The sequence below is a fragment of the Colletotrichum godetiae genome, assembly GCF_030913485.1.
Source record: "Colletotrichum godetiae strain CBS 193.32 chromosome Unknown BDP55scaffold_2, whole genome shotgun sequence".
Taxonomy (NCBI): domain Eukaryota; kingdom Fungi; phylum Ascomycota; class Sordariomycetes; order Glomerellales; family Glomerellaceae; genus Colletotrichum; species Colletotrichum godetiae.
Genome location: NW_026851250.1, coordinates 676,597 through 699,309, shown reverse-complemented (window position 1 = coordinate 699,309; position 22,713 = coordinate 676,597). Strand labels below are relative to the sequence as shown.

Here is a 22,713-nt window from a genome sequence, read left to right as displayed (position 1 = left end):
AGCGTGCCCGATGACCCCATAAAGACAAATATCAACGCCGTGATCTCGGGACGCCGTCCTCAATGCCAGACACAAAGAGTTGTGTGGAACACAGAGATGAACGAAGGAAATAAAAGGAAGATACCATTCCGTCTATGCTGTGATGCATCGCGTCATAACTCAAGGTGGGGGCTCAAGTCTCCTCCCCACGCCTGTCTCGCACATCATTACTGAGTTGATTGGGTATTGGGTGTCTGTCAAAACCCTTCGTGTATCCGTGTATCCGAGAAGATGTGCCCAAAATGATTGGTTGACCAGAATGCCAATACACACACACACACACACACACAAAGACCGGCCAGATTGCCTGGCACTTTGTCCCCCCAAGACTGTGGTATCCCCCATCAAAACGGGCAAACATCATGATAAGTCATATCTAGTGCTCATATCCGGCACCACGCTGCCAAGGGCTGTGTAGTTGTTAGCTGCTGCAACACCAATAGGCTATTGTTTCTTTGGTTTCTTACCTAGCGTTGTTCTGGTTGCGGTACTGCGCAGGGCTGGCATTGTTCTGATTGCGGTACTGGTTGTGATTATTGGCACCAAGTGTTGATGCAGAGCCGTTGTAGGGGCTTGGTGTTCGAGTCGGCCCTTGTCCATAGGGGTTGCGGTTGTCTGCCGGGAAGAGAGGCACTGAAGGGTCCACTGGCGAGTGCGGTCCCTGGCCATGTTGTTGACCTCCAGGGCGCTGCATAGAGTGTTGAGAAGGCGCAGCTGACTGGGCAGTCGACGGCGGCAGGGCAACGCCAGAGGGATCCGCCCGGCGGCGCATGGACTCAGATGAGATGGAGTCATTGTCGTCATCGAGGTCGAGTCCCTTGTTGTAGTGGGCCTTGTCACCTCGGGCAGTCGCAGCGAGGGCATCCAACTCGGTGGTGGTGTTGAGCTGGGTCTGGGACTTCATGAACGAAGCTCGGTCATCGGCCATGAACTGGTAGCGCGCATCAGGGTTCTTGCGGAAGTAGATCAACGTGCTGCTGACAATAACAAGCAGCAGGAGAATCAGAGCGAAGGCCGCGTTGGCGATGAACAGAACCACACCGACGATGCCGTTTACCAGAGCTGGGGCACCGAACACGTCCGAGAAGATGAGCAAGAAAACGGCGTTGAGGAAGTTCATGACGCAGATGGCAATGTTGAACGAGTTGGTGCTCTTATCCATCCAAGGGCGCAAAACACTGGCAGCGATGAGCGCAGCAGCCTCAATAATGACAAAGGCAATGGCCTGAATGGTTCCGTTACGTTGGGCGAAGGCGACGAACATTCCCTTTACAACAGTGTAGCCGAGCGTAGGGACGATAAAGTAGTATGCCGAAGCGCGGAACTGAACGTAGAGGAAACCCCACTTGTTGAGGGCCTGCGGGTCCGAGAAGAGGATGTAGGCCGGGTTGCGGTGCATGGCCACGGAGCGACGCGCGATTCTGATAACCTTGAAGGAAGCCCATCCAAGGGTGAGGGCCATACCGCAGAAGAAGAAGACGGCGAGAACAACCTCGGCCGCGGAGTCGGCCTGGGTGAACTCCCAGAGGCAGAGAATCGTCATTTGGGGGAAGCCGATCAACGTCATGCGGAAAAGAATTCCCTTCAGGACGGTGAACCAGCCGTTGCGGAACTCGAGGAACTTCTCGCTCTTCATCCACTTCTGTCGGACAGCCAGCTCGCAGAATCCCTTGAAGGCGGCGACGCCAAGCACGGTGAAGATGACGAAGACACAGAAGAAGGACAGACCAGTCATGAAGAGGTTGGTCGACTCAATCTTGGCTCTGAAGGCAACTCGCTGGATTCCGAAGACAATGTAGCTGCCAGAGGAAAGCTGAATGTTAGCTCTCTTAGCGATGATGGAGGGAACGGAAGAGATGCCACGCTTGGCCATTCGGGCAGCAGAGAGGGCCCAATCCATGGAACGTTTCTCGACTTGGACGGAAGTGGTCGTCAGCGAGTTGAGAAGAGTCGAGGGAGTTCCACCAGTTGCCCGCTGGTACCAGGTGAATATATCCTGCATGAACTGGACGCGGATGATACCCATAGACCAAACGAAGTCCTGAGTCCATGACTGGACAATGGGAGGCAGGTGAACACCAGTGAGACCAACGATAGCCTGAGACTGGAAGTAGCCGAAAAGCGATAGCGTGTTGGCAGCAACGTGGGCGGCGGTGTTGGTGTGGCCGAGACCAGAAATAACGGCGGAAGAGATCAGTCCCAAGCCGGCGATGATGGCGGTAGCCCACTTGACACCAATCAAGTCAACCGTCTTTCCGTTGGAAATATCAGCCTCAACGCAAGCCACACTGGTGGAGGTATCGGTCAAGTTGACGAAGACACGAACAGTAGCGTCGAGATCGGGAATGTTGTAGGCAATACCGGGAATCTGGCCAACGGCATCCTCGCCGACAGGCAGGTTGAAGTTCATGGTGATCTTTCCGGCAGTCATGGGGCACAGACCAGCGAGGTTGATGCTGCAGGGATCAACAGTGCGCCTCAAGAACTCGTAACCGTAAGCCGAAATGGAGACATCAAAGACGATGCTGCCCTGAACAGAGGAGACGGCGACAATATTGATGGCGGCACTTCCATTACCGGGGGTGAAGACGACGTTGAACAGACTGGCTGTGAAGCTGGAATCATCCTGGCAGGTGTTGAGGGAGTTTGACTGGAGCAACTGCTCGGCAGCGAGGACTGGCGTCGTGAGGTAGGTGGCCAGGGTGCCGAGCAGAAGCAACGGCTTAGCGAATGACAACCTCATGGTGGGTGGTAAGGTCGTCGGGATCGTCTGGGTTAGAGTAAGATGTAATCCGCTCGACTGTGGTCCAAAGTCGTCGTTGACAGACGATGGGGCGCGGATAGTGCGGGGAGTTCGAAGCCGTCTAGGTCGAGAATATCATGGGGGTTGACGTCGTTCCAGACGGTATTGGCGACAGAAGACGGTTCGGTAGAAGCGAAGGGATTGATGTGGTCGTCGATGGAGCTCGTGGCTTCTGTAGTTATTTCGCAAAGGTTGGCTTTTTTTTCCGTGGCAGGGGAAAAGGTGCTAGCGAAGGTTATCTGCCGACGAATTGAGGATTTGGCGCGGTGGTTGTTCCTGTCAATCCTCCTATTCCGGCGAAGAAGACGAAGCGAGCGATGGAGAGAATGGAGGCGTGCGTCCCTCTCGAAGGCGGCGACAGAAGAAGCGAAGGGAATATTCGTGTCGTCGTCGGCGTGGTCGAATCAATCGGTAAGTCGCAAGGGTAGGTGTCGACCAGAGGGAAGGGTCGGTTTGAAGATGGGTGGGTTTGGTGGTTTTGTTGTTTGTTGCTAAAAGGAAATTGGGAAAGGAAGGGAGAGGGAAGGGAAGCAGATCGCCAAGCAGAGGGCTGGACGGGGAAGGAAGGAGTGATGAAAGGAGGCGTCGGGTGGTGGTTGCTGGATGGCGCTGCAGGTTGCGGTGGTGCTGGCAGGTGCTGGCTTGCTGGCTTGCTGGCTACGACCAGGAACCTTGGTTTCTTCCTTCAAAATCAAGACGGGTGGAAGGTCGGATTCAGGGAAAACCGGGCAACAAGGGCCAGAATACGGGGGTGGAAGGATGGTGGGTAGGCAAAGGGAGAGCGACGGCTGCGACAGGCGGACAGCAGGAATCCCGTGGATTGACTTGTGTCTGGTGTGTGGATGCGCCACTTTGTGGGTAGTAAAGGGGACAGGGGTAGGGGGGACCTTACGGGCTGTACGGAGTACGGGGTCGCGAATGGGTGTTGTCGGCCCAGGCTGTCGTAATTTCAATCTTGGAGCCGGGTGGTGCGTCGTCAAGGTGCGAGTGTGGATGTACCTTGGAGACACTGGATTTGGGCCCCCCTGTTTAAATGGTGGGAGGGAAGAACGAGGGAACTTGAAGGACTCGTGGGACTCCAGGAGACACGACCCAAGGTACCTCAGGTATTCGTACTCCATTAAGGTACTGCGTATCTTAGAGGGGGGGAGGATTGAAGGAGTGAAGCAGTGAAGCAGCGAACACGCGCGCCCAATGGGATGATGAAGAAGTACTGCCTGGTGAGTACGGCTTGGCGAGGCTGGAAGCAGCACAACCGGGGGACAGTAACTGTACTTCAGCTTACACCGGATCCCAACACGATCCCTAAGTATCACAGCTGTACCCTTGCTTCCAAAACTGGATTCAGCTCGTATTGATCTAACAGAGCTACATGTCTCTGGCGCGTAAAGCCATCAGGAACGGTCCAGACGAACACGCAGCCAGCGAGACACATGTATTCCTACGGATACTTCGTACACACAAAGTCAACTGAAATGTTGGCCCATGACTGTTGGAATCAGCCAAGCAACACCACTCCTCACCATCCCACACCACACCACAGGCTTGTTGTTGCCGCAGTGCCCATGTATCTTTTTTTTTGTCACGTACGAGCCAGGGCGAATTCCACACATGCCATGCCCAGGAATCAACACAACAATTCACGCAAACCAAACCTTTCAAGCATCAACTCTAAGGTCCGAGAATGGCAGATCAACATCATCCCTCAGCCATGATTGACGAAACAACACGTGTGGGCCAGAATCAACTTTTTCAACCCGTTACCCCGCTGCTACGCCAATCCATATTCTCTATAACCTGCCGCTACACCAACAGCATCAGCACCGACAACACAGACACGATCGTCGTTGGCATTGTCATCTACATCCTCGTCCAGCTTGGCGGACTCCCGCAATCATAGCGTCATGCGAACCTACAACCTTCCGCCATCCGAATATTCCACCTGCAGCTTCTGCATGGCCAAGCCTCAAGCCTCAAGTCTACCAAGGCCATTCATCCAAATCCCCGTCCCATCTTTCCTCCCGTATTCCATATACGTCTTCGACTCTAATTCTCTGTATCCATACCCCGTTCCCTACGGTAGTACGGATACAGGTTCTTCAGGTTCTCGATCCAGCCCCCAGACGCTGCCTGCAGCTGCAACTGCAGACACGAAGGCTGGCTACTAATAAACTCCCGTCGGCTTACATCGCCCCCGCCGCGCTACACCGTGTACGAACATACGCACAGTCATCGTCGCAACCCGTTCCAGTCCATGTCATCGTCATCAGCCTCCAGCCTCTCCTTTCTCATAATGACTGCTGTCAACGGACTAGCCTACACTGGAAACCTCAGATCACGCAATCCCGGGCCTCCGAAAATTCCCAAGACTCTCCAAGACGCTTTCCAATGCTTCCAAGACCCAAGCCTCCAAGACAAGAAACCCAAACGGGCCCAAGTAGCTGCCGCTGGCATGTTCCCTCGCCCGCTCTCATCTCAAGCACCTCCGCGACACGGGGTGTTTGGGTGCCGCCTAGCCTCATACATCAGACAAGACCTCGAGAAACAGTAACACGGCACCACGGCCAGAGGAAGAAGCGGCACGCACTAGACGGTAGATCAAGCCAAAGAAAAGGGCTAACCCACAGCTCATTTCAATTACTCTCTTTTTTCTCGTCGACTTCAGTCTCTGCAGTCTGCACTGCCACGATTAACTCTCTCCAAGAGGCACGCGTACGTACGCATTACTCCAGCAGACCATGCCACACCGGGGTATCTTGCCTGCTCACACCTGAAATGCCGGCTGCCGGGAGAGCGAGTGCGACCGACGCTTCAGTGGTGGCCGGTCACTGGTGTTTACCCAGCCTGATGCCCACTGAACAGGCTCGACGTCACAAATGCATGCCCCCGGCTTGCGTGGTTTCGTCCCAACGGGATAGAACCTGGCCGGGGTGGTTTCTGAGGAAAAGGGAACCACGAGCCTGAGACGTCTAAAAATGGCCGGGCCGCCCCAAGGCGGTTGGCTACCGTTGCGAGGCTGAACCATCCATTGATTAACGCGTGTGCTCTTGGAAAGTGTTTACACGAAAATTGACGAGAGTGCACAAGAGAAGGGCTTCGCAGAACGCTTAAGGATACTTGAGGCTGCCGTCTGCGGGCTTACACCCTGTAACATGTTATGCAGCACCATGACTTCCCTCACACTGACAGCTCACCGCGGCACACCGAGCCGAGCGACCTAGACCACTGCCCCGGCCCACGGTGGACTGATGGAGTCAGATGGGCGATGGACCAACAAGATTTCCAAGGCTAACGCTGATGATCGACGAGCGTCCAATGTTTTGGGCTGATGAACCGCTGGCCCGTTGTTACAGACTTTCGAGTGAGTGAATATCCCAACTTTGCTCAGTGACAATTCCAGTTGCAGGTCTGGGCATGAGAGGCTGTGTTCACCTCACCTTGCCTTTTTACCTTATGTTGCCTATGTAGGGCTTCCCGCGGACAAGAAGTCAATTGCGACGCCGCCTGAACCTTGTTCTCGCCCGCCTGGCTCCCTCCCTCGCACAGTCCTCGACTCCTGTCTCTCTCAGAGCCTGCCAGTCTTCTTCCTTGTTGGTCACTCCCGAGACGCGGATCCTCCGTGCATCGCCACGATTGAGATTTCTCGCCTCGAGCATGTTCCGGCTCGCTCTAGACGAGCGCACATCAAACAGCACTCAGAAACAACTCCTTCTCCCTTTGCTGCTCCCTTCTCCGCAAAGCCCACATTTTCAAATCTCGTCAGAGTGGTCAGCGTGCCAGCGGTGCCAGTATTCCAGCAACCCACCAGCAACGCGTGCTTCGGGGCCTGGTGTTAAGCTGCAAATCACAATCCCCTCCCAGTTTGGCGAAGACTCATCTCCAATCGTTTAGCCAAAATAAACATTGCTGGTGGGAACTGGGTACCCGACACAAATCCACACCCACTGTTCGCGGCATCGGCAGCAATGGGTGGACGAAGTTTCCCATAATCGCTCATCAATGATCAATTTCCAAAGCTGGGGCCCGCATGCCATCTGCAGCCTCTCCTTGCGTCGTTCAACATCGACTGCCATGTGTCTCGGAATCTTCGACTTGCGCTCTAGTCTCCCTTGAGGAATTTTCAATACTATGTTGTTCCTTGCAGCACATTTTAAAAATTCCTTCTGCTCTTCCCTCTCTCTCCCGATTTCAAGGCAATAAGTTCTGTCGGTCACAAGAGACGGAAAGAGAAAGAAAGAAAAAAAAAACATACTTCTTCCAATATTCCCACCTTGCAATTATATCCTCATTTATCGACAACCTTAATCTATGTCATGCTGCGCAAGGTACAGGGACTGAAGTACACGGGTATAGCACACCATTAGCACCCGCCCCGAGAACGAAAAGTCGCTCCTCTTCTCGTCAAAGCCGGTTCTGTCAATCCGCAGATAAATGACCCGACGCCTTAAAATAAATCGTCGAAGCCTTACCATATCTATTCCGGGGTTCGTCCATTTCCATAAAAGGGAACCCATAATGCCCGTGTATCCATCACATACATCTTGTATAGATGACTGCATTTTTGACAAGTGGAAAGAGGCGCGAAATCTTGCGCAGTATGTCTGCGGTGCAAGGAGCGCAAGTCATTTTTAGCATGAGCCGCCGCCAGTCTACTGAAGACAGGGAACGGACGTTGAGTGCCTAATTTCCCTGCAGTGTGATGTCAGCGTCGGACCGCGAACACCATTCTCAAGGGATGAATCGTACAAGCAGCAAGCAGAAATCCTCGGAACGCCGATGAGGATGCGGATCTTTGTAGCAAACAGTAAGTGATTTGACCGGCCCACCGAGTGAAGTAGTCAGAGGGCATTGTTGGTGCAGTTTCACTCAGTGTCAGCTTTTCTTCTACATCGAATATACCTACCATCTCCCGTTGACCTCGGGAAAAAACAAAGACTGGTTGATCAACCACCAACATGCAATGGCGGCGAGCCACTCCCGCTCACTATCACGGGGATCGACAGGGCAACCGGTGGACCTGGCTGTTTCCCCCCCAGACCAGCTCACAATTGGGTATGGCGTACGGGCAAGTGACGATGTCTTTTCGTTTGTAGTCGATAACGCTCACTCTGTATGGCGCGTTCATTTCACCGATGAAATTCTTCTACGTACGCCAAAGCTAAGGTGTACTCATTGCTTTCCGTCATGAATCGAATGAATTCTGTATTGGTACGCATGCGGTACGCTCAATCGCTGGACTGTGAAGCCAGGAAAACTCCTCAAAACACTCTCCTATGAACCCAAAACCCGCATGCATCCAGGTATTCGTCAAATGCGTCTAAATCCCACCCGTATCTCGCATTACCTGTAAACCATAAAACTCCCCCCCCCCCCCTCCTCGTTTTTCACCTTGAGGTATTCCTTCCGAGTGAACTAGGTAGTACCTCCGTGTTCACCAATATAATCCCATCTCCAGGCAGCAGCTTAAACGGAACTTTGCCATGAGCCATCCAACTTTCCCTCTAATCACCCTTCTCTCGCAATTTGCGTGTTTTGTGGTAAACATCTCTCAATCATACTGATCCCACTGCTGATTCCACGGCTTGTTCGTCCCCTGGAAATCCATGCCGTGCTTATAATACCCCAGCAGCTCCTCCTCGTCGACGCCGCAGTGCGTCTGCCCGTCGCGGCCCTCGAACCAGCCCAGGCCGTACGTCTTGCCGAGCCCCTCGAGGTACCGCGCCATCTCGGCGTTGCTCATCCGCGCCGTGTTGACAAAGTCGTAAATCATCTTGCTCTGGTGGATAAAGGCGAGGTGCGACGAAATGGTGTTGGGCTGCCGCGGCAGAAACGGGTGCCGCCGCCGCAGGAACACGATTGTCGCGACGGTGCCCATGTACACGAGGATAAAGGTCGCGAGGCCGTACGATATCCAAAAGGACGAGACTGTTTCCTGCCCGGCGTTGATGCCGCCGAGGTCCGGGTCGTCGTCGCCGCTGTGGCCGTGGCCGGGTCGGTCTCGGTCCCCGTCTGGTGGCGCGTAGGCGGCGTCGAGGAACTCTGTGCCTACGACCGTTGCCAGGCTTGTCAGCAGGACCGTTAGGACCTCGGCCATCATGCTGCCGAATCCGACCAGGAACATGAGCGTGTGGGCGTTGAGGAAGGCGTGGAACGGCATCAGGGCGAACGGCATCGCCGTGTAGTCGAGCGTGAGCGTCTTGGACGAGGAGTGCCTCTTTGACAGGATGTAATACGGCTCCATCATGCGCATGTCGGTCTCCAGACCGCCCCAGCCCAGCTTGATGCAGACGGCCAAGGCGGTCACGACCCACGGCGCCTTTGACGTGATGATGCTGGCGCTGGAGAAGAGAAACACCGGGATGAAGCCGGTGAAGAGGACGATACCGATGACGAACGGGAGGAAGCCGCCGAGACGCAAGGAGCGCGGGTGGGGATTCTGCGACAGGTGGTCGTCGCCGTACTTGTCCGTATCCTGCGACGACACGGGATTCTCGTCGTCGGGCGCCAGCGACGCGTTGCGGAGGACGTAGCGGCGGTGCTTCAGCTTGTCGTGGATGTCGCGGTGGCTTACAACGTCCAGGTCCGCAAAGTCCACGAGGATGTGGCTGACGACAGCCATGGACGCGAGACCTGCAATGCCCTTGACGTCGGCCAGCAGACCGGACCTTCTCCTTTGGAGGATGTAGAAGAGGATGCAGCCGCAGAGTGCGCAGACGCAGAGAGTGGAGGACAGCAACCTCGACCAGATGGCGTTCAGTTTGATTTCTTTATCACCATTGGGGTGCGCAAGTCGTGTAGCCCTATCGGGATACAAAAAGAAGGATGCAGCGCCAAAGGTTGGCACCAGAGACACAGCCAGGGAGGTCGCAATAGAAGACACGGCGACGGCAAAGTGCCGCAGCCTGATCGCTCGGATAGGTCGCAGCCAGCTCAGGCTGGTAACATAGTCGACGTTGATGGACTCTGCCGCAAGTGCGCCTCCTTCTTTCGAGAGCTGATAGTACGCTTCGAGACGCTTCACTTCAAAGTCGGTGACCTGCCACAACACGCCGTATGTAACGGAGAGGATCGTCGGCAGGAACTTGACGGCGAAGTACTCGAGCCCTGGAACATCGGCAGGGCTTTGGAACTTGACCAAGGGATGAGTTTGCGATCTCTGGTAGAGAAATTCAACCATGACGGCGAGGGCAACCGACAGAACGATCAAGGCGGTGAGATACGGCCATCTCATCGAAAAGGGCTTCCAGTTAGGCTGCGGATAAAAGACTTGTGTCCTCTGGCTCCTGTTGACGGGAAACGTTGCATGCCGTATACTTGCATCGTCGCCCATGATGCTTGGTCCCGCAACGACGCTGAGATCAACTTGGTCTACCTGCCGCCGAGCAGTCTCCTCCGGGGTATCTTCAATAATGACCTCAATAACCTTCCCCCTCTTGTTGGCCTCATCCTGACCGCGGTCCTTGATGGTGGCTGCTCGGCCCAGCTTCTGGCGACGAGAGAAGGACCGCGTGAGGGAGGACCTCTTGGGCAACGGGGACGACGAAAGCAGGTCCTCGCCCTTGATCGTGGTGTCTGGCCTGAACCCGGCCCCGAGACCACCGGTGAGATGACCGCTCGCCTCCTGCTCCTGCAATCTTTTGAGGAACGCATCGTCTTGATAGCCCATCGGGCCAAGTGCAGCAGTTACATCGAAAATGGGTTCGTTGTCCGGCACCGACTCGTACCGCGACGACTGGCCTATGGGTGCGGCGGAGCGCAGGAGGGAGAGATCATGCTCTTCCTCGGAGATGGTCTCGTGACCGCGGCGCGAGGTTGCGCGACCAACGTTCCGGCTCAAGTGCGAAGGCGTTCTTGGGATGTTAGGGCCGGAAGACGGAGGCAGAGACGCATAACCAGCAGCACCAGTGTACGAAAAGGATGCGGTCCAGGTGGAAGTCGTCGAGGGTCGACGATGAAGTTGGTCTGATTCGTGCGGTGACGGCGAAGTGTGATTAGAGTAGGACTGGAGCGAGACCAGGGAATCCCTCCCACGAATTGTTGCCGAGTGGCCGTTGTAAGAAGGGCAGTCAAAGTCGCTAACGTCGGACAAGTTGGAAGTCTGATGCGCCAGTCGTGGTCTCTGTTCGGGCGCGTCTGGAGGTTGGTAAGAAGCACCAAAGCCTCTATTGTGCGTCATTGTTCACGGCGTACTCATATCGGGACGGTCTCGTCTTTCGCTATCGGAGGTTATTTCTGCTGTCCTTGTCAAGGTGGGCTTCCTCCGTGACTCGCGAGTTGGCGAGGATTGGTGTAAGTGCGTAACGTAAGGTTAGGTAGCCGGAAGTACTGGCGAGCGAGTGAACGATAGCAAGACAGATAACGAGTGTAGAGGGACAGAAAGACGAGAGAAAGCTGAAAATACCAATTCAATCACGCAAAGACAGGCATCTCAGTCTTTTTGTTGCCCAGCCAGAAATAAGGGGCGGGGAGAAGGGAATTGAGATGCTGGGGCACAGCTGAGAGGAGAGGAGAGGAGTTGTAGGGCTGCCGGGGGCGCGCTCTTTCGTGGGGGAGGTGCGATTGGACGAGGCGCAAGGAACAAAATGGAAATGAACGTCTGGTCTGCAAGTCCGCAGACCGCAGAGGAGGAGTTCACTTTCAGCATGGGGTCCACGCTAAACCTGCCACCGGGCGAACTAAGGTGGCAAGTAGTATGAACTTGACGGTAAGCCAAGTCAGGGACTGTACGACGGGCAATGTCTCTCCAGGGGAAAGATTGGCGTGGTAAGGCTGAGTAGAGGACTGGATGGATGGCGTGAGATGGGTAGGCGCCCAGGTGAGTAGGAATGACGGGTCAGACAACCAGAGAGATCCTTCACCCATCGTGAAGCAGAAACAGCAAGGTCTAAAGACAACATCATCATCGATCGATTATGGCTGCGGCTTCTGACGTTTCATATCTTGCCTGCCTTACTATGTATCAACCAAAGTCCCCTTCTTCAACTCAGAGCACACAAAGCATCTTGATGGGAATCTCGTTTCCAGCTGGAATCCCAGGAAATGCGAAATGCAGGAGGGGTTACCTCCGAGCGAACGGCCTGCCGGTTCAAGGGTTGCAGCGGCCATGTTCCCACAACTTCGGATGGCATGCCTCTGGTTGTGCCTGTGCTCCGTCCCTCGTCCAGATTAAGCGTCGCACTGACGGTGGGGGATAGAACTTCCCTCCCAATCCCATTGCGCGGAACTCTGAACACATGGGAGCGCAGCTTACAAACTCCTGTAGGCTGTGTGACTGTGTACGGAGTAGGGTAGGTATCTTGCTGTGTGTACAAAGTACGAAGCTGGGGAGCCAACATTTGCTTCCATCAACCTGCAGGCCCTGCAGGACAAATCGATAGTCATGAACGCCCCTCCCATCCATCCAGCACATCCAGCACACCCAGCACCCCGAGCCGCCGGACCTGATCTGACGCGTTCTTGCAGCAACGGGCTGCATGCAGCTGACCTTCCAAGGTGACTGGCTGAGCAAGACCGAGAGACACAGAGGTCTTGGGGCTGCCTCTCTCTCGCTGCGGCTATTATTATTAGTATGCATGCCTGGGGCTATATTCAGCCCCCAGCGATGGATCGTTTCGCGGGGGCGTCGCTTAAACACCTGAGCAGCGCGGAATGTTGCCGGGCCATCATCAATTACGAGCTCTCTTGTGAACTCCGAGTCTTCTGAGGTTGGGTCGATATTCCGCTGTTTGCCAGTCGCCCTTTCACCTCAACTCATTGTAAAACTGCGAAAGTGTGTCTCACGGCCCGGTGCAATTGCCGGGTCCGCCAGACATACATGACCGGGAGTCGGACAGGGAAATCATCCCGACGCAGGTGCCCGTGGAAACACGGCGTTGTGGTCAAAAGCCGTTCGTTCGTTCGTTCCTGTCAGTTCCTCCTCATCCTGGCCCAAGCCTTGCCGGCCGAGCCTCATCCAACAATTGGGCTTCTGACATGGCTGCCACATGGTTAAGAAGTGATGCAGAATACGAACTTGAGATTCCCCCACTTTGTATCAAGCCATTCTTTTGGCTTCATCCTCCTCCTCTTCCTCTTCCTCTTCCTCTCGTCCCATCCGATTCGGGGGATTCGGCGCGTGGTGGGCCGCTCGGCAACGCTCGGCCCTACATAAGCCGCAAACTCCGCGTAGGTTCTCAATAACAACTGGTCGGTTAGCTCAGTTGGTTAGAGCGTGGTACTAATATTTCACCTGAAATGTTGTGTAATGCCAAGGCCGGGAGTTCAAGCCTCCCACTGATCATTTCTTTTGCTTTTTGAGTATCCATTACTTCTTTTTTCTCTCTTTTGTCAATTCCTTCCCCGTTCCCTCGTTTTCCTCGGTTTTGGCCGTCAGTTTGTTGCTGTGGCGGGTCAGTCCGACATGTAGGCAGACAGACGGCCACGACAAAGTTTACTAGTAAAGAGACAACGCATCCCACATCGATTCAATGCAATCTCACTCTCTTTGATTGGGTGTGCCATAATCACTTCTCTGATTACATTTCAAAGTCTACTTGATCTCTCTGATGGAAAGGACTTATTGACCGCGGTAAAATAATTCCCGCCTGTCTATCTTAGCCTGAAATGCCAACTGGTGCCGGCAGTTTAATATAGCATACAGTCTCGTTCAAACATGTTGCCATGATCTCATCTCTGTGTCAAGGGAATCCAGCGACCAAGAACTTAAGTAGGATTTGATTGTCACCGGGAAATTATAGCCGATACATGCTGCTCGTTTATAATCCACAACGAACCAACCCGCAGTGCTTTCTCTGTCTCTGATTTTCTGTGTTTCATAATCTTTACAGATCACTTATGGCACTGAGATGAACCCGGTTTATAACAAACTTCCAGTTAAAGGGCGCTGCTACCAAGCGGAGATATGACAGATGATAAGTTCTAAGAGTTGATCAAGACACAGACTCTTGCTTACACGCTACTATTTGAGAACGTTTGCCCATCTAGGCAAATGAAACCCGCAAAACAAAACGTGACTGCCACACGTTTGTAGTTCCAACCTTATCTCACGATATCCCGTGACATTCATTCATGGCCAAGACTTGATGCTCGACGATGGGGGACGATATTCATACCAACTCCTGGTCTTCTAATCATATCCTCGTCTCCCAGACTTGTTGCGAACTTGACCCATTGTACTTGGACGACTGATGGAGAAGCCTCGTAGGGCATATTGATTCATCTCCAACACAGCTTGGTGTTCTGTCGTGCTCTTGCTTCCCTATTGGTATCGACAAGCCAAGAGCTGACAACTTGAGCGTGAACAAATAGAAGAAGAAAAGTTCATTCTGCACCTTACATCTCTAGCATGCCATTGACAACTTACTCTGCTAGATAACTGTCAAGGAACTTGGCCCATATGTCATTATTCAAAGGTTGGCAAACCGCGTCTGCCCTCGAAACAGCCAGCACCCACGACATGCTGGGTTACCCCCCCTCTAGGAAAAGCTTTGTGATTTCACGTAGCGTCTCAATGTTTACGAGAGACAACGGGCCATACTGGCCAAGTTGAGATGGTTCCTTGCCTAGCACGTACCTTGGAGGCTCTTGTGACCCAACCAGGCGGTATGGCTAAACTTGATAAAACTTACTATGGGGTCACCGTGAGCCAGCAACACAGCCTAGTAAGCTTGAGAAAAGGGGTTCACCTAACCTAGATTCTAAACAAACATTCAACCGCACGTGCTCTAGAATTCAGATCTGATGTAGAGACCAACTCTCACATCCATATTCAATGATTCAACGTCAATCCGCTCAGGTCAAATGTCGGTCGAGAGAGATGTCAACGTCTTGTCCGGTTCCAAGACGGCACTAACCTAGAAATGATGCCTCGTTCAGACACGCCTTGCTTTATACGTGTAATGTCGAAATGGTAAGTATCACGAAGAGGAGCACGGAAAGGGACGGTAGTATCGTAATTGTAAGATGAGAAGCGCAAATGCTGGCAAGCCGCCTTTAGGTAACTCTATGTTGTACCTCGGTGACCTGCCGTGCCATGCTGATGGTATATTATCCCGTCACTTATAGGCGGATGTCTATTCCGATCGTCTTATACGATGAATGAGCTAGTAGCTTCCCAACTCCATTCTAACTCCATTTCCCTTTCGTCCTGGCTGTACAGCCCCCTTTCACTTTGCTTTATCATACCAGGACCCCCTCGTCGCTATCAGGGAAGCACCTCTCCAACAACCTCTCGCGATGCCTCACAAGAGAAGGGAACTCCCGCAAAATCTCCGACAACGAAGCATCCACCCACCCAAACTCCTCATCGAGCAGCAGTTGCGTATACGAAAATACGGACGCATCAAAGAGCGTCGGGCCCTCGCAGCCAAAGAACCACTCACCACCACCACCCTCTCCTCCCTTTTCTGCCGCGGCCGCCCCGGCGCTCCTGCCACTCCTACTCTCCTCCAGCAACGCGGCAAGGGCCTCGAACGCGGCGCGCGCGTCGGCGTGTACCCTCTTCACATCAACTACGGCGCTCCTTGTCACCTTCAGCACCTCAGCCTCGGCGGCCGCGCGGACCTGGTGCGCGAGTGTCAGCCTGACGACCGGGTTATTGGACGCCGGTTCGATGTAGAGCCTCGACAGGAGGTCCGCGTTCGCGGGGGCGAGGTAGAGGGCGTGGAGCCAGGCTGCGCGGAGGCGGTGGTCGAGGAGGGACTGGTAAGCTTGCTGGCGGGCGTGGAGCTCTGCCTCGGGGGAGGACGAGGACGAGAAGGAGGAGGATAGCACGGGTAGCCTTTTGAGGGTCGTGTTTTCTAGGGCGTAGGATTCGAGTTTCGAGGCGCCGGCGATGGGACGGAGCGGGGAGGGCGGGAGGAGGTAGGGGAGTGCGCCGGAGGGGGAGGCGTGGTTTGTTGAGGGGGCGATGTGGAAGTCTACGCCGGCTATTTTGAGAAAGGTCTAGGGTTAAGATCGGGGAGGTTAGTCTGGATGCGCGCGCGATACGGAGAACATATTTGCAACGGTGAGAAGGTATCAAGCGAACCTGCCACTTTAGACACGAGGGGTTGAAGCTCGGTCGGCCCCTCGGGGCATCGTCTTCCGCGACGAAGACGTATAGTGTCGGCGTATCGCCGCGGGAAGGGCTGCGGTGGGGGAGGTCGTTGGCAGGGTAGACGGCGAGGGGGAAGCGTCTGAAGAGGGCGGCGACGGGGGCCGGGACGGCGAACCAGCTTCTCGGAGTGTTGTCCGGCATGATGGCTAGCTGGCGGCGGCGGCGCCGGGGCGTGGCTTGCTTCGGCGAGGCCGGTTCGGTCGGTGATGAAGGCGGGCGGGAGTCCGGGTGCGGGTTGTGGTTGGAGGGATTGGATGGAATGGGGAGAGCTCGTATGACGCGGGGAGATTGAGCCGAGGGGTGTGGAGGTCGAGTGTCCGGTAGACGGAGCTCGGCGGGGGTGAGCTGCGGGATGCAGAGGGAGCTCCGGGGGAAAGTCGTGGTGCGTGGTTGGTGTGATTTGCTGCTCTGCGGGAAAGGGGAACGAGTGGGAGCGGTGCGGTGTGCCTCGGTTTCGCGGAATCGCGGGACGGTCAGCTGTAGCTACCCTCTCAAACTTTCAAGTTGAGCCTGAGATCAAGAGTTCGGTAAAGGTACCGTTACGCTGCAGCTGGTGGTTTGGTTGGCTGGATCAGAGAGGTTTGATGGAGACGTCTGGTGTTCCGTATGATTGTACGATTATGCCCGTCACGATGCGCAACTTTCTACACCGCCCATCTGTATCTTCGGAGTAATTTATCGCTTCTCCATGCGAGATAAGGGGTCTTTGCTCCCAAGTCTGCTTTCCCGCTCCTCCTCAGACTGCTCGGCGCGCATTCGGGGCGAGACAGGGGCATAAAGTGGATGGTGCAAGAATTTGCTAGTGTTGCATGAGGTTTTTTCTCCTCTATCTCTCTTCCTCGTTTCCTTTCCCACTCTTGAACTGGGCATGGAGACGTTGAACCGTGGACAGCGAGTGCATCAAGGACGCCCGCTTGGTAGTTTGGAAAAAGCTGCCGGGGACAGCTGCAGTGCTCCTGCAGCCGTGTCCAGCGGCCGTCCAGTCACTCTGCTGGGCAGGCGGAGCGGCTTTGCGGCGCCGTGGATGGACCCTGAATTTCTCGCGACATCCCTGTCTACCCAGCTAAAAGGGACGGTGTATTATCCATAGCCTGTGTTCGGCTGTATGCCGCTTCGTTCTGAGTCTGCTCTCGTCTCCGATGCAGCTTTTGATTGACACAATCGTACGGAGAGTGGTCTCCATAGATGATAGTGCTGTTCGAAAACACAGTGGCGAGTCACTTGAGCAGACAAAGTCCCGGTCATCAGACTGGAAATTTCCCATGTGTCACTGGCTGGAAAGGTCATGGGAATCTCGCTCAAATTCCACAGATGCCTCGGCGGCGGCGATGTCGGCGTGCCCCGGAAGACTGCCAGATGATGGCATGCGGCGTGCCCTCTGTCGGTGAGTGGCTCCGGATCAATCACGGTGAATTCCAAGTTCGAGAGAAATTCTAGCGGGCGGGGCTTCATGTTCCTCTTCTTCTTCTTCTTCCACTTCTTCTCCGGGGTCGCAAGGTGACCCTCGGTACTTTCGGTCAAATTCCTCGCCCAATTCCCAAATGGGCCTCCCCTACCGCCGTTACGGGTTTTCCGCCCATCGACAATCCATCCTCGACATCACTTGCCTATTGTCACTTTTGAGGTGGTTGCAGGAAGAAAGCTGACCCGCCCGCAGGAACAATGCCAGCCACGGCGGACACCGGACACTGCCCGGCAAGCATTGAGCCATTCCTTGACAGGAGCCAGACACATCATCAGAGAACCATGACGGCCAGGCACACATTGACATTGTACACTAGACGAAAAGATCGCGCGACTCGTGTAGAACATGCAAGTGTATGCGCCTGCGCCAGCGCCGACGCTATTACGGAGGGGGGAGCCATCGATCGATTCTCCATCCCCTCCACACCTGTTTTTAAAGCTCTGGACCTCGATGGGCACTTCGTGCAATTTTGCTCGAAGCTTTGCCGAGCAACTCCTCCTCAGCGAGTTGACTCGAACACTCGCGAGCTAATCGGAAGATGAGGCCGTCTACGAAGCCTACACTGGACATGCGTTGCTACGCCGTCCCGGGATTTGCTGTTGGCCTGCCACTGCCTACTCCGTACTTAAGGTAGCTTCGACTAAAGCTGCATGGTCCTAGGCGATGGGCTAGGAGGAACCTTCCCAATACAACTTGTTGTCGGCTTGTTCGTCCGAGACTATGCTGTTGCACATTGAGCTATTCGTATACGTGCTGGAGGGCCAGGTTCCGGATGCTGCGCTCCAAAGATGCGATGCGTGAAGGGAGGATCCCGATCAATGCTGGATAAATCAAAAAAGAAGAAAAAGACAATGCTCCGTACGGATACGCCAAAGGCATCAGGGCACGAAGAAAAAGTCGCCATTCTCCGTCACATGGGCATTGCGTGATTCTCGCCCTTGGATCAGAAGAGAGTGGTCCAACAACAGCATCATCCTGCCACGGCTGTGTAACCAGCCCTTCAACCTCCCGGGGGATTCTCATGCCGAAGGTATTCCGAAGCCTCGCGTTTGGCTGGAGCAACTCAGCGAGACGGTTTTGGCGGGGCAGCCGTGGGGAAAGCAGTTTTTTTTATTTTTCCCTTTCAAAGCGGGACACGTTTTCGAACGTGGGAGATCTCCGTCCCGAGATTTTCCGTTGCTTGAGACCAAAGCCCACTACCCAGAGGGTCCCCCAGACGGCAAGTATGCCGCTAGGATGAAGCGAGGTCGGAAAACCAAGCGACGGAGGGGCGGACATGCGCGTTCGACGGTCGACCAAGACGAAGGAAAAAAAGCTAAGGCGAGCTGTGTGTGGGGTGGAAAGCCTGGAGTGCCACAGAGAAAACGGATGCGCCGTCAACATCGTTCGGTCTTTCTTCACATGTCTCCACCGAAGCCGGCACCTCCTAGGATTCTCGTGGCTCTCGGTGATAAGTGTTGGTCTTGAACTTGGTCCATCAGACTCCATACTGCCAACAACAACCGTCGCCACTTCTCCAGCCCCAGGTTTATTGCCTTACGTGAGTATCCACGCAACGGACGGAGCACAGGAGGAGAGAAAAGTCTTTTACGGATACGTCAACTGCCCTTGCGCACAGCCAACTCTCGGAAAGTGAGGCAAGAGGTGACGAGGACGGAGAGCTTCAGCCACCATTATTGGGATCAATGGGGATCAATGGGGCAAGGCAGAGGGGCAGGAAGGGGAATCACAAGCAAAAAGAGGCGTGTTGAATCAGGAGCCACCAGACATTCCGTCGTTTTGAGTTTTGAGGTCGCTCGCAGATTCCCCGGCTATTCTCTTTGTGTTGCTCAAATGTTGGAACTTGGAAACAAGTCGAGGCTTGTGATTTCCCCCCCTCCATGAGTTCTCCCCCGCAATCCCGTTCAAGATAGAGTTCAGCCCGCATCAACCCAGCACCGCGAAACCACCTCACCTTGCCTTGAGGCTTGTGGATGGTATTCGAACAGCAGCAGCAGCAGCACGCACAGTCGTTACTCTACCTACCATATGGCTTGTTACCTAGGTAGTTGGTAGTGGTGGTCTACTCTTACCATCTTTTACGACAATCCTCCGGGGCGGGATACTACATGATCCTGCTCGAGCCTGTGATCGAGTATCTCGCACCGCATCGCATCACATCGTCCGCTTCCGCCTGCGTCTCTCAGTCATTAATCCGTCCATACGCCAGAGAGGAAAGACATTCCGCAACAGGGCACGCCAATATCCGCCTTACTGTATGATGGATGGGCCTTGATTGACATGGGCATACATACCTACCTAGGCTGGTACGGATAGCGCAATCTTGGTCCTCCCCAAGTGGAGCAGAGCATGTCATCGTCGGGCTGTTCTCTCCCTCGTCCTAGGCCGAAATCGAACGAGGCAGGGCTTCCGTGCATTGGCTCTTGAGCTTCTTTCCCAGGATCACGCAGCCAGGGGGGCGGTTTGATGCGATCCAGTACAATGCGGAGAAACGGCCCAGAGTCTCTCGCTGACGGCGCATCAAGGGAAAGCAGACACACGCAGGTACCGATACATGGGGTCATAGGAGAGCGGAGGCCACCCCCATGCGTCCAGCCCAGGCCCATTGTGCCAACCTGCCCCCAGCTCCAGGGCACGCCGCACCATGACATGCTGCCTTTTTGAAGAGTTGGCTCTACGGATACCTACCTACCCCACACTGCGAAACGTTTGACGGCGAGAAGGCCGACCTCTCCTCCATTGCCGCCGCTCAGGATTTGCCCATTCCACCCTGTGGTCCCTGTCAAGCACTGTGAGCGTGTTCTTCCGAACCTGCCACTGCGGTCGCTGCGGTCGCTCGAGCCGCTGATCCGCAAAGACCCTGAAAGCCTTTTGGCCTTTCCTGAGTCGTGAGACGAGGGTGCAAATCCCCTTTCTCCCCGCCCAAGATGGGGGAAGATGTACGGATACTTGGCACATGGAGGTCCTCAATTACTGCTTCTGGCGACGTTTACCGCGAGGCTTTACGCCTGACGCTTGTGCCTCTGCAAGTACCCCCCGCAATGGCAAACATCAAGCAGGCTGCTGGGTGTTGATCTGGCTGGGCCTTGCTGTCTCTTGGGGATGATGGATAAGCACGCGTCGTTGTCTCCTTGACGATGCGAATAGAGGAAGCCGAGGCGGTACGACAGGTGAAGAAACCGTGGGAGAGAAAGAAGGAAACCATGCAGACGGCGGTTTGGCGTCATACCAAGCTCTCTCTCACTCACTCACTCACACACACTCTCTCTCTCCACCTCCATCTTCGGACCTATTATCGCGGCTCCCAGGAGTTGGTCGGGTCCAGGGCATTGAGCGTCATGGATTAGACGGCGGGAAATAACGTGAAGACGAACGGAGTATCGTCCCTCTTTTTTTTTCTACCCTCTCCCCCCGCTGAGCAGAGGAAGAGAGCGAGGAAAAAAAGAACTGGAGATAAGATGGATTCTCCAACCGCGGCTACTCTCCGTATCCGTGTGTACTTACTTTGGCAAAGTAAATAACCCAACCCGGACAGCCATCTCGGTCTTGCGTCGGTAGATGGGAAAGCAGACGACACACACTCTCGCACACACACACACACACACACACACACACACTCTTGATATTCTTTATCCTCTCGACTCGTCCACCTCAGGTACTTTTCCTGGCCAGTTACCACATCTATCCTATCCCTCCCACATTCCTCCCACACTTTTAATTGTTCAACCACACCCACCCACGCTCCTCGTCTGGATCAAAAGCAAGTCAACTGGACAAGCCGCGAACCAACCCCAATCAAAGACAAGCCCATCACATCATCACTCACACACCCACACAAACCCGCACGAGCTGTCTGTCCTCTACACAGTAGACTACTCGCTCCAGCCTTCTTTCGGCTCAAGATCCTACATACCCTCGAGCAAGGAAACGCTGCTGCTGCTACCCACACCATCCCGCATACCTACGCAAGCCCGCGTCGACTACCGACTCACACTCGCCTTATTCTGTCTCCCAGGCCTGGCTCAGCTGCTACACACTCGAACGATATCCCACACATAAGAGTCGCAACATCCCTCCCGCGCCTGACTGTGGTATCGCCGATCCCCCTTCTACCTGTCTCACTTCTGCTGCGATCCCTCTCTCCGTCTCTCCCTCTCTCTCTCTCTCTCTCTATTTTGCCAAAACAGAGAAAGAGAAACTTGGCCTGCATCCCGCTCGGTTATCTGCCTCTCACTCACTCGCTCGCTCGCTCAATCTATCCACCGACTCGTTTGGCTTGTTACCCGCTGCCGGAGCAAGGGTTGGTAATCCGCAATCGCGCCGAATTCCAATATTGCCTATCCAATATTGTTGCAAGCAAAGACAAGCGGTCCCGCAATTATAGCCTGTCACCGACAACCCAGGGTCGTCCCACGATCACTTTAAACCAGCCGCCGGCCTCACCCACACACCCCACGCCTCACGGCATTCCCGCCTACTCGTTACTTGATCTTGCAAAAAAAAAAAAAAAAAATCTCAGACACCACACACGTACTTTTCGTGTCTACTCCGCACTTCACCGTCGACTATCCTTTTCACAAAAAGGGATCTTCCGCACGTTCGCTTTTGTCGGACTTTTCCCATTCCACTCTTCCTAGCTTCTTGATCCCGCATTTCCCTCTCCCTCCTCCACCTCCCCCCGCCTGACATCACCTACTTATCAGGTACCTGTGCTTTTGGGGTCTCACATAAAGAGTCAAGATCAGCGCTCCGAATTCGAAGATCTGGGGAATATAATACCACCAACCATCCATCGCCCCCTTCTCGGACCTTGGTTCCTGGCCCTACGCATTTGCCATCCCACACTCGCATATCTACTCCAACTCTTCTCTCGCCATCGAGGGAATCTTATCACCACCGCTACACAACCTCGATAACCATCAACACCCATCACACGCCCGCCCACCATGAACGCACCAATTCAGTCCCCCAAGCGCCAGGACTCCACGTCCTCCATCTCCTCCTCATCGTCGCACATGTCCACAAACCAAATGATGGCGCCACCTCAACCCAACGGCCAGCAACCCCCTTCAACCGAGGCCTTCCTCCGTGACTTCACCCTCGTCGCCGAGGCCGCGAAACGTGCCCAGATGGCCGTCATGATGCGCGACTTTGAGTCTTGCGGATTGTCATAGACGTGAGAGCATTTCGTTCGTCACGAAAGAGTCCGAAAGCGATGAGCTCTCCCCGACGTCCCGGGAAGCTTTCTCCAACTGGCTCAGACCGTCATTTTGAGGACGAATTTTCCGAGTTTTTATCGGATGAGAGGAC

General features: G+C 54.6%; 6 protein-coding genes and 1 non-coding gene across 7 annotated transcripts; 2 read left to right on the top strand and 5 right to left on the bottom strand.

Annotated features, from left to right (window-relative positions):
• Positions 1-415: 415 nt before the first annotated feature.
• BDP55DRAFT_689471 (uncharacterized protein) lies at positions 416-2,782 on the bottom strand (the record flags this gene model as incomplete). The annotated part of the gene is made up of 2 exons (XM_060576744.1): positions 416-449; positions 507-2,782. 2 exons carry the CDS (start codon positions 2,780-2,782, stop codon positions 416-418), a joined length of 2,310 nt encoding a protein of 769 aa, XP_060436146.1.
• A 5,194-nt stretch (positions 2,783-7,976) lies between these two features.
• BDP55DRAFT_129610 (uncharacterized protein) lies at positions 7,977-11,341 on the bottom strand. Its single transcript, XM_060565497.1, has 2 exons — positions 11,244-11,341; positions 7,977-11,058 (listed from the first exon to the last, which is right to left on the bottom strand). Exon 2 carries the CDS (start codon positions 11,016-11,018, stop codon positions 8,391-8,393), a length of 2,628 nt encoding a protein of 875 aa, XP_060436145.1. The 5' UTR covers positions 11,019-11,058; positions 11,244-11,341; the 3' UTR covers positions 7,977-8,390.
• Positions 11,342-13,026: 1,685 nt separating this feature from the next.
• BDP55DRAFT_t30 lies at positions 13,027-13,121 on the top strand. Its single transcript has one exon. It is a non-coding gene; the product is annotated as a tRNA-Ile (tRNA).
• Positions 13,122-15,019: 1,898 nt separating this feature from the next.
• On the bottom strand, positions 15,020-16,079 carry BDP55DRAFT_722928 (uncharacterized protein; the record flags this gene model as incomplete). Its single annotated transcript, XM_060578668.1, has 2 exons — positions 15,020-15,784; positions 15,870-16,079. 2 exons carry the CDS (start codon positions 16,077-16,079, stop codon positions 15,020-15,022), a joined length of 975 nt encoding a protein of 324 aa, XP_060436144.1.
• Positions 16,080-18,783: 2,704 nt separating this feature from the next.
• On the bottom strand, positions 18,784-19,610 carry BDP55DRAFT_642763 (uncharacterized protein). Its single transcript, XM_060573474.1, has one exon. The coding sequence runs from the start codon at positions 19,328-19,330 to the stop codon at positions 19,130-19,132; it is 201 nt and encodes a 66-aa protein (XP_060436143.1). The 5' UTR covers positions 19,331-19,610; the 3' UTR covers positions 18,784-19,129.
• A 60-nt stretch (positions 19,611-19,670) lies between these two features.
• Positions 19,671-20,098, bottom strand: BDP55DRAFT_710029 (uncharacterized protein). Its single transcript, XM_060578143.1, has one exon. The coding sequence runs from the start codon at positions 20,052-20,054 to the stop codon at positions 19,698-19,700; it is 357 nt and encodes a 118-aa protein (XP_060436142.1). The 5' UTR covers positions 20,055-20,098; the 3' UTR covers positions 19,671-19,697.
• A 2,251-nt stretch (positions 20,099-22,349) lies between these two features.
• On the top strand, positions 22,350-22,677 carry BDP55DRAFT_722927 (uncharacterized protein; the record flags this gene model as incomplete). The annotated part of the gene is made up of 2 exons (XM_060578667.1): positions 22,350-22,558; positions 22,617-22,677. 2 exons carry the CDS (start codon positions 22,350-22,352, stop codon positions 22,675-22,677), a joined length of 270 nt encoding a protein of 89 aa, XP_060436141.1.
• Positions 22,678-22,713: the final 36 nt, after the last annotated feature.